The 16,783-nt window shown below is 42.5% G+C and overlaps 1 protein-coding gene across 6 annotated transcripts in view; it reads right to left on the bottom strand.

The window, feature by feature from the left end:
- PARPBP (PARP1 binding protein) overlaps positions 1-16,783 on the bottom strand; it is a 92,226-nt gene that overhangs the window by 49,739 nt on the left and 25,704 nt on the right. For 5 of the 6 annotated variants that reach the window (XM_048831338.2, XM_048831353.2, XM_075123143.1 and 2 more), the window contains one exon: positions 14,008-14,162. In XM_048831338.2, coding sequence (XP_048687295.2) covers positions 14,008-14,162 — 155 coding nt within the window. Of the gene's footprint in view, positions 1-14,007; positions 14,163-15,416; positions 15,624-16,783 lie in introns of those variants that run through there. The other variant, XM_048831368.2, reaches the window with a different exon arrangement.

Here is a 16,783-nt window from a genome sequence, read left to right as displayed (position 1 = left end):
AAAGTCCAGAGAAGAGCAACAAAAATGATTAACAGTCTAGAAAACATGACCTATGAGGGAAGATTGAAATTACTGGATGTTTAGTCCGGAAGAGAGAAGATAGAGGAAACATAATAAGTTTTCAAGTACATAAAAGTACAAGGAGGAGGGAGAAAAATTGTTGTTCTTAACCTCTGAGGATAGGACAAGAAGCAATGGGCTTAAATTGCAGCAAGGAAGTTATAGGTTGGACATTAGGAAAAACTTCCTAACTGTCAGGGTGGTTAAGCACTGGAATACATTGCCTAGGGAGGTTGTGGAATCTCCATCACTGGAGATTTTTAAGAGCAGGTTAGACAAACGCTTGTCAGGAATAGTCTAGATAATACCTAGTCCTGCCATGAGTGCAGGTGACTGGACTAAGTGACCTCTTGAGGTCCCTTCCAGTCCTATGATTCATGCTAAAGTTCTGGAGCCACTGTAGATCCCAGGTCCGCATGACAATGTGATCCCATCAGTCTGTGATCATGACTCTGCTCCAGAGCTGCTGTTCTACATTTGGGGAAAGTGTGTCTATGGCAACAGGCATGAGCTGCGTCAGCTGGGTCATGGCTGGCATGTCAGCCTCCCAGCCTCCAAGAGGTGCATTCAGTAGGTCAAATACAGCTGCTGAATTGTCCACCAGCATCTCACAGATGGTATGCCCGATTCCTGATATAGGAGTGAGAGTGAGCTGGAGAAGTCTTTCCACCGAGTCAGGATTGATGCTGATGACTCCATCTGCTGGCAATACATGTATCTGACAAGGCTTGGCTGCGTGTGTTGGAGGGCTCAAATCCGTCAAACCACTTCTGGTCAAGTTTCATGGGATGAACAGACAAGTTCTCCCACAATCCACTATGAACCAAGCCCTAAGGCAGCTACAGCAGACGAGGATGCTAGGAACCCTGGGATACATCAGCATAATTGTGAGGCCTGTGTTTACAAAGCAGTGTGGATGCTCAAGTGTGGGCTTGGAAACTCTGGGTCTGCAGGTATGGGTCCCACAGACCAGGTTTACTATGAAGTGTAGACCTAGCCTCAGAGATGGGGCCAGAGCGTCCCTTTAAAAGGAAGGGTCTTGGTAGCTGGGAATCCATGTCTGCTCAGAGGGCTGTGCTCTGAACTTCTACTTTCAGGTCACAACAGTGCCCTCTCCCAGCACCTGCCTGAATCAGTGAGTTTAGAAAGGAACAGGAAATTACAACAATCCAAACTTAATTAAAAACCAACAGCAAGAAGACTATTTTTTCTGTCAGACCTACTCTTTGAAACGTACAATCATTGCAATCACAATTCTGTTTAAAATTAAAGTAATTTACAGTACACAGGTTTGTTTCCCCTAAAGTGGTGTAATAGATTTTCAATACTCTGAAGCAATTCCAATACTAAACTGGAATGAAGCACAAAGAACAATCATAATGGCATCTACTAATTAATAAGTCCATCAGATTTTCCATTATAAAAACTATATCTGGGGATTAAATTTTACTATAAAAGGTTGCCCACTTGGTATTTAAAAGGTTTTAAACTTAAAAAAATTATATATATTTTTTTTTAAAGAAAATCCACTATAGCAGTGGTGGCTAACCTGTGGCTCTTCAGAAGTTAATATGCGACTCCTTGCATAGGTGCCGACTCTGGGGCTGGAGCTACAGGCGCTAACTTTCCAATGTGCCAGTGGTGCTCACTGCTCAACCCCTGGCTCTGCCCCAGGTCCTGGCCCCACTCCACCCCTTCCCCCAAGGCTCCTGTCCCCTTCCCCAGAGCCTGCCGTGCCCTCGCTCCTCCCCTTTCCCCCCAGAGCCTCCTGCATGCTGTGAAACAGCTGACTGTGGGAGGCATGGGGAGGGAGAGGGAGACGCTGATCGGTGGGGCTGCCAGCGGGCTGCTGACATGTTACTGTGGCTCTTCAGCAACGTACACTGGTAAATTCTGGCTCCTTCTCAGGCTCAGGTTGGCCACCCCTGCACTATAGCTTTGGTATTTGTTACATGGCTCTTTTTTTTTTTTTTTAAAAAAAAGCCTGTTACCCACACCTTTGCACTTCTAAAATTCTGAAAATGTACAAAATTTTTATGAAGTAATTAGTCCAATCCTTTTAACAATGTATTTTAAAACTGGCACTATTTATGATCAGCAACTTTTCCCCTAACATTTTAAATGTCAAAATACAGGTTAGCATCTGTTCTGTACTATGAATTGACAGATACAAAGCAGTTTTGCGGTAGTTTTCAAGATTCATTTAAATATTTCCATTTCACTGAATTGCAATACATTGTAAATGTTCCAAAATAACTGAAAAGACGTCCCTTACATGAAAAATTGTAACAGTGAAAGTTTAAAGAGTCCCTATATAAATGGAAGGTTTACGGAGTATATTGCCTCTGCAGATCCACACTCCTAAGAGATGGACAACTCTGAGCTGAAAGTTCCACAGCCGTCCAGAATGCAGTTGGTATTCAGGTGGCCTCCAAGTAACTAACAAGTGGATCCAAACCTTCAGTGCAAGGCTGTATAAAGCTCTGCAACCACAACTGCCTCATTTTCTCTTACCTAAAATACAATCACCTAAGCCTTCAAATGGGTGCGGGTGTGGCTTTACAATGGCTGCACACAAAGTAAGAGAAATTGAGTCATTCCTTCTCAAAAGCAAGCCTGATCCACTTACCCATATTCATCGTTAATTTCAGCCTCAGGCTGAATAAGCTGCATAAGCAACTGCAAAGATGATGGTTCATGGGGCTCACAAAGATCCTCTCCAGAACTGCATGTTCACCAAAAGTGTTGATCAGAGTGCTTGAAGTGGCTGCTTCAGGCTCTTATTACTAATTTTAAGAGCTATGCAACAGTGCCACTTAGTGGCTAGTTTTACACAGGGAAGCCAGGGCCCCACCCAGGCACAGCACCCCTGCTGCTGGTCTACTCAGACTGCTCCTCCCTAAACTCGGAGATTTATGTGACCATAAATCAAACTCCAAGGGTCAGACCATGGAGCTGGAGCTTATCTACAGCTTTTAGAAGCCTGGAAACTTCATGATGGCATTCTAGAGAGACTGAACCTTAATGTAACTGGCACTCAGGCCCATCTCCAAACTGATCTGAAAGAATAAGGATCTTCAGAACTGCTGATACCAGTGGATCTATGGATGTTTTTACAGCAGTACACCAAGAGAAATAGGTTCTTCAAATCCTCAAGTACACAGAAAGGTGTCAATTGTCATTGTATGTATTTGCTTATCATGGAATCATTCAGGTTCATGTACTTCACAATTAGACTAGGCAAGCTGGGCTCTGTTACTTGGTTCTTATCCCGAAAGTCATCTATTACAAGAAACTGTGGATATATTTGTTAGTTCCAGGGCCTCCTCAACCATTTCTTAGTTGCAAGGAATGTCCATGGTTGTTTACAAAGCATAAAGTTAAAAGACATGGTCCCTTCCTGAAGAGTTTACAATCTAAACTGACCAGACAGAGAAATTAATTCCAAAAGGGAGTGGGGGTGGGAGAGGAGGGTTCAATCATTTAACCTCCTTCCACAACACAAAGAGAAAAACGTACACAGCCATTAAGCCTTTTCCTTAACCAACAAAATATCATACTTATTAACGCCTGCCCCCAACACTTCTCCCATCCTCAACAAAGCAAACAATCCACGTTAAATGCCCATGTAAATAAACCCTCACTCCTCTCCCTCTCAACAAATAGCCCCTTCATAAACCATGCGTCCACCTCCTGCATCTATCCCCAGCCAAACCTTGTAAAGAATATGAAAAGTTCTATGCTAATAATGGGGCTGACATCACATTTATATTGAGGTCCCTTCTCTCCCTTCCTGCTCTGTTCCTCCTCCTGCTGAAGTTTGAGCCCATTGGGTTTGCTGCATGGAGGAGGAGAAGTGGCTACCTATCCCCTTCTCCCTCTATGCAATGTGGAGTCTCTAAGCATCCTGGAACAGATGGGGAACTGTGCCTGAAAACATTTTGATTGTCTGGAATCTTCTGGAACAGCAGCTGTTACAAATAGAACTGAATGGCTACTGGTTGATTAAAATACAAAAGATACTTCAGTGGTTCTCAAAGCCAGTCCGCCGCTTGTTCAGGGAAAGCCCCTGGCGTGCCGGACCCGTTTGTTCATCTGCCGCGTCCGCAGGTTCGGCCCATCGCAGCTCCCACTGGCCGTGGTTCGCGGCTCCAGGCCAATGGGGGCTGCAGGAAGGGCGGCCAGCATGCCCATTGGCCCACGTCACTTCCCGCAGCCCCCACTGGCCTGGAGCGGCAAACCGCAGCCAGTGGGAGCTGCAATCAGCCGAACCTGCAGACGTGGCAGGTGAACAAACGGGTCCGGCACGCCAGGGGCTTTCCCTGAACAAGCGGCGGACCAGCTCTGAGAACCACTGATCTAGAGAGCATTCTAGAAAGTAGTGAAACATTAAAAACAGTAAAACTCTGCAGCCTTGGAAAGTAAAAAAATCATTTATATGGAAGTTTATTAGACATGAACATGGGAAAACTTTTGTATCTAAAGTACAAGTTCTATTCTTTTGAGTATGTGACATTAGATAGAATGGAACAAAACTTGTTGCATTCTTGGGATGTGTCCAGTTTCTGTCAAAAATGAGATTATTGCAGTCAAACAGGAAGAAAGGGAAAACTGGTCTGCATCAAAGTTGGTCTTCTGTGTAAACTCAGTCTTTTTCAGCAGCGTCTTGAAGCATGAAGTCCGCTGATGAAGATAGTGATGTGAGTGACGGTGATAGTGACCCTAATTTCATTTCTTCAGTCTTCTAATAAGACTTTTGCTGCTTCATCTGGTTCAGCATTGAAAACTTCTACTTCTGGAAAGTCTTCAGACGTTCAAATCTGTGTTAAGAGGCTTTTCTGATAATGGGACATTCTATCCAAAGACAAACTTGACAGTATGTTTGCTAGAGGTATTTACACCAGCATTACACCATTTCATATACTTGAAAAACCTTATGTGCAAGATTTTTTTCATAAATTGTATCCAGTGTGCAAAATACCAAGTAGGAAACTGCTTGTGAGAAGTCTTCTGAATGCTGAAGCGATCAATGTGAACAGGAGTTGGTGTTCTTATCGTGCAAGCTCCTCATGTGTGTCTAGTGTCTGATGGATGGAGCAATATTCAAAATAAGGGTGTCATCAGCTTCATGGTAACAACTCCACAGCTAGTGTTTTACTCATTCCAATGCGCAGCTGAGCATCACCACACAGCCCAATATATTGCCGTCTAGTTTAAAAATACAATCAATGAATTGGGTCCACAGAAAATTATTTCTGTTGTGGCAGACAATGCAGCTAACATGAAAGCAGCTTGGGCTTTTTGTTGATAAATGAGAATCCACACCTTCTGCCCATATAATGCATCTTCTCATCTCATGTCAAAAATTAAAAGCATTGTCAAGTTTTACAAAAAGCAAACAAGTACCAGCAGCCATTTTTTCCAGCATAATTTAGTACAGCACTCAGTTTCATCCACATTGAGTAAACCTTTTGTACTCGATGAGTATCTTAAAATATGCAAGAAGGCTCTTCACTCAGTTGCTGCTGAAGAAAGGATGGCTAGGTGTGCCCCCCCCCCAGTAATCCAAACTGAAATTCTTGACTATGCCTAAAGGATGCAGAATTTAAAATTAATTTCATTGCTTGAATCTGTAGCTCAGTTCATTGAGAAAATGAAAATGATTGTTCTATTCTGTCTGATGCAAAGAACAAGTTCTTGGACATTAAACATATTTGTGAGATACTGAACACAGTCCATTTACAGAAGCTGAAGGGAGGGGGGGGAAATCGCAAAATACTATCACAGCAATATTAAGTGATTGTTCCTTCTTGATCCACACTTCCAGGACCAAGACCTTTCTGATGATGAATTTGATCCAATTTGTGATCTCAGAGTGGCTGTTGTAAATATTAAAAGGATATACAAACAAAAAAAAAATACAATTCTGATGGAGGTACCAACTTATAAAGCAAGCAGCAGACTGTTCAGTCATAAAACAATGTGAAGTACAATCCAGCAGATGAATCAAAACAACTTGCTGCTTCCTTGTATAAAGGGTCATGTCCTCCTAGAACTCTAGCTACAGTAGCAGAAATTCTTTTAACACTTCTGTGTACTTCAGCATATGTGGAACAAAACTGATCGATTTGGGGAATCATCCATTTCAAAACCAGAAATACACTGAAGACCTCCACTGCTGGGAATCTGGTAACCATGTATCACAATTTAAGAAAATGGCAGCTAAAGAGTTGATTCAAAGTTCAGCAGATGAAGAGGAAGGAGATACTGATGGATTTGATGAGGACAACAAAGATACAGACGAAGCACTGAAGCTGATAAAGGAGATATGAAAAGCAAGATATTTGACAAGTCTGGTCTGATGCCTATCTGACAGGCATGCATTTCAAAATTACTTTTTTAAAAACTAAAATTGCTGTGTGTTTGTTTAATTTTCTTTTTATAACTGTTCGGTTTTGAATAATACTCACATTTAAATGTTAATCTAACATTGCTAAAAATAAGAATAATTCTTTCATATTTTTAGAACCTTATTTCATTATGTATTGCATTTTTATGAGTTAAAGTAACTTAGGCCTGGTCTACACTGGGGGGGGATGGAGGGGAGGAAAATTGACCTAAAATACGCAACTTCAACTATGAGAATAGCGTAGCTGAAGTCGACGTATATTAGGTCGACTTGACACGGGGTCGACTGCCGCTGCTCCCCTGTCAACTCCACTTCTGCCTCTTGCCACAGTGGAGTACAGGAGTCGACAGCAGAGTGATTGGGGATCGATCACTACCTGCCGATCCGGCAGCGGGTAGTGTAGACGTACCCTTAGTTAAACAACTTCTTTTTTTAGTTAGGCATAAGTGTCTAAGGCTAAACCTAGTTAAGACTTTATGGTCTGCCTCTTTTTTGTTACTGTTCTAATAAATTAGTGCTTTAAAGTATTTAATCATTTTTGACATTATCTGACCAATGAATAGACCAATTATTTTTGGATCAGTCAAATGCTCAGCCCTATCTTTCTATGTCTGTTGTAAGCTCATGGGTCCACTTGGGGTCTGTGCCATATTTGGTCAGGATTGTCATATTTTGGAATTCAACTGGATTCCACTCAGCCAATCCATCACTTCCATCACTGTGACTGCCTCACAGACTGGAAATAGATTTTGTTTTACTCAAGACTAGCAGATCTATATTCTTGATCATGTCCTACCCTTCACGTATCCCCCATTGCAATTTACTTATGCCTGTCATTGTGTTGTTCAGTTGCCCCCCCAGATAAAATTTTGGGCTCTTGGTAAAGTAAGTAGTGCCAACCTGGTCACTTCGGTCTGTGAGCTGGTGTCCATAATGGATATCTTTCACTCCAGAACATTCAAGGTGTAGGTTTTCAATGACTGACCAACCCTTTTTTGTATGAGTTTTTGTCTCCCATTTCTGCTTTCCACTATGACAACATGAACAGCTGAAGTAACTCATGATTACTCTGAGACTTCCTGACAGCCAGCTCCATAATACTACAGTATATTTCTTCCTGTAGCAAATATGGGACCCTGATTTTGCAGCTTGATTATTTTCTACTGGATGAGGAATACCTTAACCATTCTGATGCTAAATATTGCTTCCAGCTAAAAGCTCCTATTGCTTGTTAGCTACCTCTGAGTTTCCAAGAAGGAACAGACTTCTGTGATCACCTGACTTTCAAAGGTAGAATGGTTAGTCCTTTGGAAGACTGCTTCTTCTGCAGGGACCTCCTAGCTGACATAGATAAGGCCATGGAGCAGAACTAATTCTAATCACATTGCACATCACCTCACAGGATGAGAGGCATAACAGAGGAACAGCAGTGCCTTAACTAGCTTGAATTACTTGCCCTTAGCTTCCAGAGACTTGAAGAGCTTTTGCAAGTAGCAGACTGCTATTCTCAGTGCATACACAGTGTAATTTGGAGCTTGTTAAACTCAAGGACTTGAAGCCTCCCTTCAGAAAAACTTCAGTTTTTCTATTCAGTAGATCCTCCAGAGCTGCTGCTTCTACTAGGGTTGCCGTTGTTCTAGCAACCCCAGAAATGGCAGCATCCACTCGTGTTTTCTGCATTAGATAGCCTCAGTCCTGTTAAGGGCTCTCTGTCAGCAACAGATCACTTGGTGCCCATTATTTTAATGTTAGAGTGAACATGTACAGGGCACTGCAACACACAGTGACAGGTCCCCAGGAACTGACTCTGCTGATAGCTTCCCTCCTCCGGTTGCAATATCTATACCATCCTGGCTACGTGGAGTGGGAAGCTAGAATCTGCCTCTCTCCTGCAACTGCAGGTTGAGAATGTCCCATTAGCCAGTATGAGGGACTTCTCACAAGGATCCGTACACTGTAGCTACAGGCCATATGAGAGCTGCTGGAGCTGAAATGGTTCCTTCCCTTCTCTGACTAGGTTTTCTTCTGGAATTGGGAGTCAGCAGCACAAAGAAGCTGCTGCCACTAGAACAATTCCTTTGAACTCCCTATAATGGGGACAGGAAGATATCTATTCATGTTGGAAAATCTAGCTAATGCTGGTGCCTGTGCAGACTCCTGTGTGCCTAAACAGACTCACGGAGGCTTCCCAAGTAGCTAGGGATTTGACTGCTCCATTCTCTTTCTCCGTAGACTCTGATGGAGGTGGAACTGGGAGGATCTAGTGTATTGCTGTTTCTAGGAATTGGCCTAACTGCCTGACCCAGGGCAGGACAGAATCTGCACATGCTGTCCTTCCTCTTCCCTGGAGTACGGGGCGCTCTGGAGACCATACCCCTGCAGGGGATGATGGCTGGAAGAAAAGGACAGGAGGGAAGACATCCATGAGAGCAGGTAACTAGAAGGTATACATATGGGGCTGGAATACCTGCCAGGTGCCCTTCCTGGGGCTTGCAGACATGTACTAGAGCCAACCCAGCTCTAGCAGAAACTTCTCTGCCTTCACAGGGTACAGGGGCTCCTGGACTTGAGGTTTCCCAGTTGCCCCAATTCTGGAAGTCACCCTTTAGCTGTTATTTTTTCTCCCTCTTCCTGGACCTTACAGTAGCCTCCTGCTTCTTCACCTCCTTAGATATTTCTGCCACTCCAACTGCAGCTCCTCAGCCTCAGATCATTCTTATTCCCTCTCATGATCCTAAGGCTTCCTGTAGTTCCAGTGATTCCTTCCCCTCTGCTTCCCATGAAAGCCACACAGTTCTTGTCTCAAGGTTTTTATGCAAAGGGACCTGGTCTTCACTGCATCCATAGAAGATGCAAGCCCTCTCACCTTGCTGGATACCCATTTCCTGTTTCCCTCAGTCTGCTTCGGCAACTGCTCTCCAAAGTAGCCTGCCCTACTCCTTAGCAGCCACCCAGCCTCTCCAGAGTACATGGATGCCTAGACCAAAGACTTCTCCATTGGCTCAATTCTTGGTAATCTCTGCTCTTGAAAGGGCTTTCTGGCTCCTTTCCTCTTCCCCAGCCAGGTCCAACATCTGGGTAATTAATGGAATATATCATGTTTGAAATAACCACACTAACTGGAAGCAGAAGACCAAGTCCCAGCCCAGACTCCTTCAGTGTAGGATGTAAAAGTAGTATCCTGCAATACTGCGTGTGCATGCCTCTCAGATGAGCTGCAGAACATGGGCCCCAATTGCTTATAAAAAGCACCAGTATTCTTCCTGCTAGGGGCCCCCTGCAGAGTCGATCTCTACAGCTGTAGTCTGTCTCTCCTTACAAAGCTGAGCACAAGCCAAAAGTTCCATTTGTCTCAGTCAGTAAAAGTGGGGATGGAGGGTCCATCTGCCCTCCTCAGTGGGAGTTTTCCTTCCATTTTTACTGTTGTGACCTAGAAAGCCCAGGATCTCTCTGGGTTCAACAGAAACATTGTGTTGTCTCTCAGGGCAGGTTTCATCTTTAGAAACAGAGACTTTAAGGTCAGAAGGGACCATTATAATCATCTAGTCTGACCTCCCTCACAACGCAGGCCACAGAATCTCGCCCAGCCACTCCTGTAACAAACCTCTAACCTATGTCTGAGCTATTGAAGTCCTCAAATTGTGCTTTAAAGCAGTGCGACTCAAAGTGGTGGTCTGCAGACCGGTGCCAGTCTGCGAGCCATCGGCTGCTGGTCTGCACGCACACTGGAAAAAAAAAAAATTGCCGGTCCCCCACATCAAATAGCTTGAGTAGCACTGGTTTAAAGTCTTCGAGGTGCACAGAATCCTCCAGCAAGTGACCCGTGTCCCGCGCTACAGAGGAAGGCGAAAACCCCCCAAGGCCTCTGCCAATTTGCCCTGGAGGAAAATTCCTTCCCAACCTCAAATATGGCAATCAGCTAAACCCTGAGCATGTGGGCAACACTCACCAGCCAGACACTTAGGAAAGAATTCTCTGTAGTAACTCAGATCCCACCCCATATAACATTCCATCACAGGCCATTGGGCATATCTACCACTAATAGTTGAAGATCAATTAATTGCCAAAATTAGGCTATCCCATCATATCATCCCTTCCATAAGCTTATCAAGCTTAGTCTTGAAGCCTGATAGGTCTTTTGCCCCCCACTGCTTCCCTTGGAAGGCTGTTCCAGAACTTCATTCCTCTGATAGTTAGAAACCTTTGTCTAATTTCAAGTCTAAACTTCCGGATGGCCAGTTTATATCCATTTGTTCTTATGTCCACATTGGTACTGAGTTTAAACAATTCTTCCCTTCAGCCTTCTTTTGATTAGGCTAAACAAGCCAAGCTCCTTGAGTCTTCTTTCATAAGACAAGTTTTCCATTCCTCAGATCATCCTAGTAGCCCTTCTCTGTACCTGTTCCAGTTTGAATTTATCCTCCTTAAACATGGGAGACCAGAACTGCACACAGTATTCCAGAGGAAGTCTCACCAGTGCCTTGTAGAACGGTACTAACACCTCCTTATCTCTACTGGAAATACCTCACCTGATGCATTCCAAGACTGTATTAGCTTTTTTCACAGCCATATCACATTGGTGGCTCATAGTCATCCTGTGATCAACCAATACTCCAAGGTCCTTCTCCTCCGTTACTTTCAAGTGATGTGTCCCCAGTTTATAACTAAAATTCTTGTTATTAATCCCTAAATGCATGACCTTGCACGTTTCACTATTACATTTCATCCTATTTCCATTACTCCAGTTTACAAGGTCATCCAGATCTTCCTGTATGATATCCCGGTCCTTCTCTGTATTGACAATACCAGTTTCGGGTCATCCACAAACTTTATTAGCACATTCCCACTTTTTGTGCCAAGGTCAGTAATAAAAAGATTAAATAAGATTGGTCCCAAAACTGATCCCTGAGGAACTCCACTAGTAACCTCCTTCCAGTCTAACAGTTCACCTTTCAGTATGACCTGCTGTAGTCTCCCTTTTAACCAGTTCCTTATCCACCTTTCAATTTTCATATTGATCCCCATCTTTTCCAATTTAGCTAATAATTTCCCATGTGGAACCATATCAATGCCTTACTGAAATCGAGGTAAATTAGATCCACTGCGTTTGCTTTGTCTAAAAAAATCTGTTACCTTCTCAAAAAGGAGATCAGGTTGGTTTGACATGATCTACCTTTTGTAAAACCATGTTGTATTTTGTCCCAATTACCATTGACCTCAATGTCCTTAACTACTTTTTCCTTCAAAATTTTTTCCAAGACCTTGCATGCTACAGATGTCAAACTAACAGGCCTGTAGTTACCCGGATCACCTTTTTTCCCCCCCTTTCTTAAAAATAGGAACTATGTTAGCAATTCTCCAGTCATACGGTACAACCCCTCAGTTTACAGATTCATTAAAAAAATTTTGCTAATGAGATTGCAATTTCATGTGCCAGTTCCTTTAATATTCTTGGATGAAGATTATCTGGGCCCCCCGATTTAGTCCCATTAAGCTGTTCAAATTTGGCTTCTACCTCGGATGTGGTAATATCTACCTCCATAACCTCCTTCCCATTTGTCGTCCTACCATTATCCTTAAGCTCCTCATTAGCCTTATTAAAGGCTGAGGCAAAGTATTTGTTTAGATATTGGGCCATGCCTAGATTATCCTTGACCTCCACTCCATCCTCAGTGTTTAGCGGTCCCACTTCTTCTTTCTTTGTTTTCTTCTTATTTATATGGCTATAGAACCTTTTACTATTGGTTTTAATTCCCTTTGCAAGGTCCAACTCTACATGGCTTTTCACCTTTCTCACTTTATCCCTACATATTCTGACCTCAATAAGGTAGCTTTCCTTGCTAATCCCTCCCATCTTGTAGGCTTTCTGCTTTTTCTTAATCACCTCTCTAAGGTGCTTGCTCACCCAGCTTGGTCTACAACTCCTGCCTATGAATTTTTTCCCCTTTCTTGGGATGCAGGCTTCTGATAGTTTCTGCAACTTTGACTTGAAGTAATTCCAGGCCTCCTCCGCCTTTAGATTCACAAGTTCTTCAGTCCAATCCACTTCCCTAACTAATTTCCTTAATTTTTTTTAAAGTTAACTCTTTTGAAATCAAAACCCTAGTCACAGATCTATTTTTGTTTATCCTTCCATGTAGTTTGAACTGAATTAGTTCATGATCACTCAAACCAAGATTGTCCCCTACAACCATTTCTTTTATGAGGTCCTCACTACTCACCAAAACCAAATCTAAAATGGCATCCCCTCTTCTTGGTTCAGCAACTACTTGGTGAAAGAATCCATCAGCTGTCGCATCCAGGAAAATCTGAGCCCTATTATTATTACTAGCACTTGTCCCCCAGTCTATATCTGGGAAGTTAAAGTCTCCCATGATCACACAATTCCCATTAGTATTTACTTCATTAAAAACATTAAAGAGGTCTCTATCCATAACCAGATTGGATCCCTGCGGTCTATAGCACACTCCAAGCACTATCCCAGGAGAGGCTCTAGTAGCTTTCTTCCCCAATGTGATTTTTGACCAGACAGACCGTCTTAACCATTCCATCACTTCTTATTTCTTTACAGTCTAACTCATCCTTGATATACAATGCTACTCCACCACCTTTGCACCCAAAACATACTTGTAAAGCATCTTGTTTTCTTTAAGCGCTCCTCACTATTTCTGGGAATCCCATTTGGATCCTTGTTCTTCCCTGCCTCTCTTACTTACCCTTACATGTGGGAGGCAAGACTGCACAAACAACATTATTTACTCTCTGTGCAATGGAAAAATCAGCATCTAGCAACAGTGCCTTCAGTCAGTGCTAGAGGTGTAATCAAAGCACCCCATTCCTCCTTCCTCCCTCGTCCTCTCTCAGTCCTCCCACACCCCTTACAGAATAGTACAGAGGGAAACCGCACTGGATGTTTTCTGTGCGGCAGTAGTGGTGACTACAGAAGAGCCCAAAGACAGATTCGAGGTAAGGTTTTACAATTGCTAACAAAAGAGGATTCTCCAAAAAACACAAAACCAGACAGCTGAACCACTACAATGATAACGACTATATGGTTATCAAAATATATAGAAAGTGTTGAGAGCATTTTACATCTTGAGGATACCACTGGAACGCTCAGGAAACCAGAAACCACCTGGAACTCAACAGCAACTACTGGAATAAGCAAGAAGCAGGCGTAGCTAGAATCTATCCCTGAAAGAGACCACAAGATAGGATCCTTTCATTGCTGTCTTCTATGGGACCTAATGAGCACACCAAGGTCTGGAATCAGAAAATTTTAATCCAAAAGACAGCTGGTCCTGCTGCCCAAACAGGGTGAAAACAATAGGGACAATGAATAATAAAGTTTCTAGAGCTACACAGTTTAAGCTATAAACATTTACGACTCCTAGGGCGAAAAAAAACAAAACAAAAACAAAACAAAACCCCACACCACTATCAACAAACAATAACTGAATTTAGAGAATTCTGAAAACAAAAACAAACAAACCAAGAATACCCCCACACCCAGAAAGAAAAGAGGGAAACTCCATTACCGTGGATCCAGGACTTCGCCGATGATTTCTTCCAGCTTGTCGATAAAATTAACAAAGTCTGAAAGTCCCTTTACATGGGTTCTTAAAGTATCAAATGGTGAAGGTGCATAACCTTTTCCTCCAAGTTCTATCATTCGGATGAAAGATGTTGCCATCTATTACCAAAAAAATATGTAGGTAGGTAGAACTATAGTGGTAAAAGACGACGTGTATAACATTAAGAAGAGAAAATTATCAATTGTTTTGAAGTCGTAATCGTCTCCCAAGTCAAAAGGCAGCTGCTTGCTAGCATGAACAGTCCTAGTGAAGTCAATGGTCAACTTATGGTAGTAAACTTTATGCTTGGTGACAACCATTTGCAAGCTCATGATTTAAAATAGTGCAGCATTAATAGGAGGTCTGCAAACAAAATATAAAATTGGGTCCAAGTAATTAAGCACTGCCTTTTGCCAAATTAAGCTTAAAAATATCACTGTGCATTATTTTATAGATATATGCACGTGAGTAACTTTTTGCCCGCAAGCTGAACTCAACAGGCCTACTCGTGGCTATAACTAGGATCAGGGACATACTATGCATTATGAACATTTTCTAAAGTGAGAGTGACTAAAAGTTAGTCACTGAAGTGGCCTAATTTTCCAGACACCCACAACTTTCTTTCAGGGGAGAGAGGAGAAAAATCAAATGAGAACTCAGGATGTTCATCACTGCTGAAAATCAAGTCAGTTATATATTCTAAAATCAAGTCAGTTTTATCTACTATATAAATATAGTGAAGTTTTCATATATTTATGTAGTAGATCTATACATATAGTAAATAAAAATAAGACTGCCCCAAGCAGAATTTACACTTACAATTTTACAGCAACTTTCAGAAGAATTAGTTTTCTACTCCTATCTCTTTTAGGTAAAGAAAACTTTTGACAATCCTATCTCTGTTTGCAAAGATGCAATAGTAATTGTGTATATAATTTTTAACTTCAGATTATACACATCTTATGACCTCTGAGGACTTGAAAACAGTACAACTGAAATAATTCTAGCAAAAAAAAAAAGCAGATCTGCCAACATTCATATCTTTGCTCTGTTAAAGATTTGCTGTGGATTGCATGTGGTTCATAGGACCTTGCCTCCTCAATGGAAAATATTTTGGCTTCATGTAATTTATCCTAGACAAAGATGCCAAAAAGAGAAGACTTCTTTATACAGTAGAGAAGTTTCCCCTTTGGCAACTCAGAAAGAGAGGGTAATGAATCCAGTCCAAACACATACTTTTTTTATACAACATTAAGAGCTGAAATAATCCTAGAACTGAGGTTTCACAATTTTTTCCATATTTATTCAACCATAAGATCATAGGAGTTCGGCTGCTTCAGCATAAATAAAGGTTACTTACCCTACAGTAACAGTGGTTTTTCACTGGATCAGTGTATTCCACTGTAGCTGCTCATGCACCTCATGTACACAAGATCAAATTCTTTCGAATAGCAGTGTTTGTCAGGGCCACGTACACACCTTGTGCCTCCTTGTGCTCCCACCCAAGGACATCAAAGGCAGAGCTGCTGCAACCCTCCCTCAGTTTCTTTGCAGTTTGAAGCCCATGGTAGCTGAGGACTCTGAAAAGCAAGGATGGAGGGCATCAGTTAGTGTAAGGTACGTAACTTTTCTCTCCCTGTAAGTGTCAGTGTGGCTCCCATTATAGGTGACTGACAAACACTCCTCTCCTTCGGGATAGTAAGATGAGTAGTATCAACTTCCTCAGTTGATCAGAGATTTTAGTATTGCTCTCCGAGTCTAGCATCAGCTCTGGCAACTAAGACAAATGCATGTTTGTTTGGAGGGGGGGGGAAAACAAACAAACAAAACAACTTGTCAGTTGGTTTGCAGATCTTGGAATTGGAAACATTTCTGAAGCAGGTGGAGGATGTTATTTGAGCCCTGGTGTAGTGAGCCTTGATGGTCAGTGGGAGGAGCTCACCAGCCAATGGATAACAGGGAGATACAAAGATTATTTAAGTGGTATCAGAATGTAATGAGATGGCCTGTCCCTTGGAATGGCTGTCTACAGACAGACAGGAAAAAAAAAAGGGAGACAGTCTGAACAGTTTGTTTCTGTCAATATAGTAAAGTAAGGCTCAGGAAAACTTCTAGTATATATAAATTCAGGAGGAAGACAGGCAGATTTATGGGTTGATTCAGACGGAATTCCAAGGCCACCGTGGGGATGAACTTGGATTGAGGTTTGAGCACCACCATAACCCCATGAAACATTGTGTGGGAAAGCCCTGCTGCAAGTACTTAGAGCTCCCTCGTTCTTCTGGCTGATGCAATTGCAACTAGGAAGATAGTCTGGAGTCTGGAGAGGACAAAGTTGAGGTCCCAGGAGGAAGTAGGCCCTTGAGGAAATCAGATACCATCAAATGAGTGGAGACCAAGCAATACTGTACAGGCAAATGGCAAGCAAAAATTGCTGAGAAGTATGTTTCATCTGCATAAATGAAGCTGAATACAGGTTAAGTGGAACGTTATTAAACCTTGTGAACTGCTCTGTCCATGTAGCTGAGTTGTTTCCAGTCTAAATCTGTGTTCCCTGGTCCCATGGTGTCTCCTCAGTGACAGCCCCTCCAGTTCCACTGATCATGACGCAAGGTGGACCTCAACTGGCCAAAGCATAGTAAAATGAAGGAAGTAGTAGCAGATCTCCAGTACTGAAACTGGAATAGGGTCCAGGCCCCACTGGGCAGTCCAAATAAAGAACTTCTTCCAATTTGACAAA

This window comes from Caretta caretta, chromosome 1 (genome assembly GCF_965140235.1).
Source record: "Caretta caretta isolate rCarCar2 chromosome 1, rCarCar1.hap1, whole genome shotgun sequence".
Lineage (NCBI taxonomy): Eukaryota > Metazoa > Chordata > Testudines > Cheloniidae > Caretta > Caretta caretta.
The sequence above is the reverse complement of the archived record's forward strand: the minus strand, read 5'-3'. Positions and strand labels throughout refer to the sequence as shown.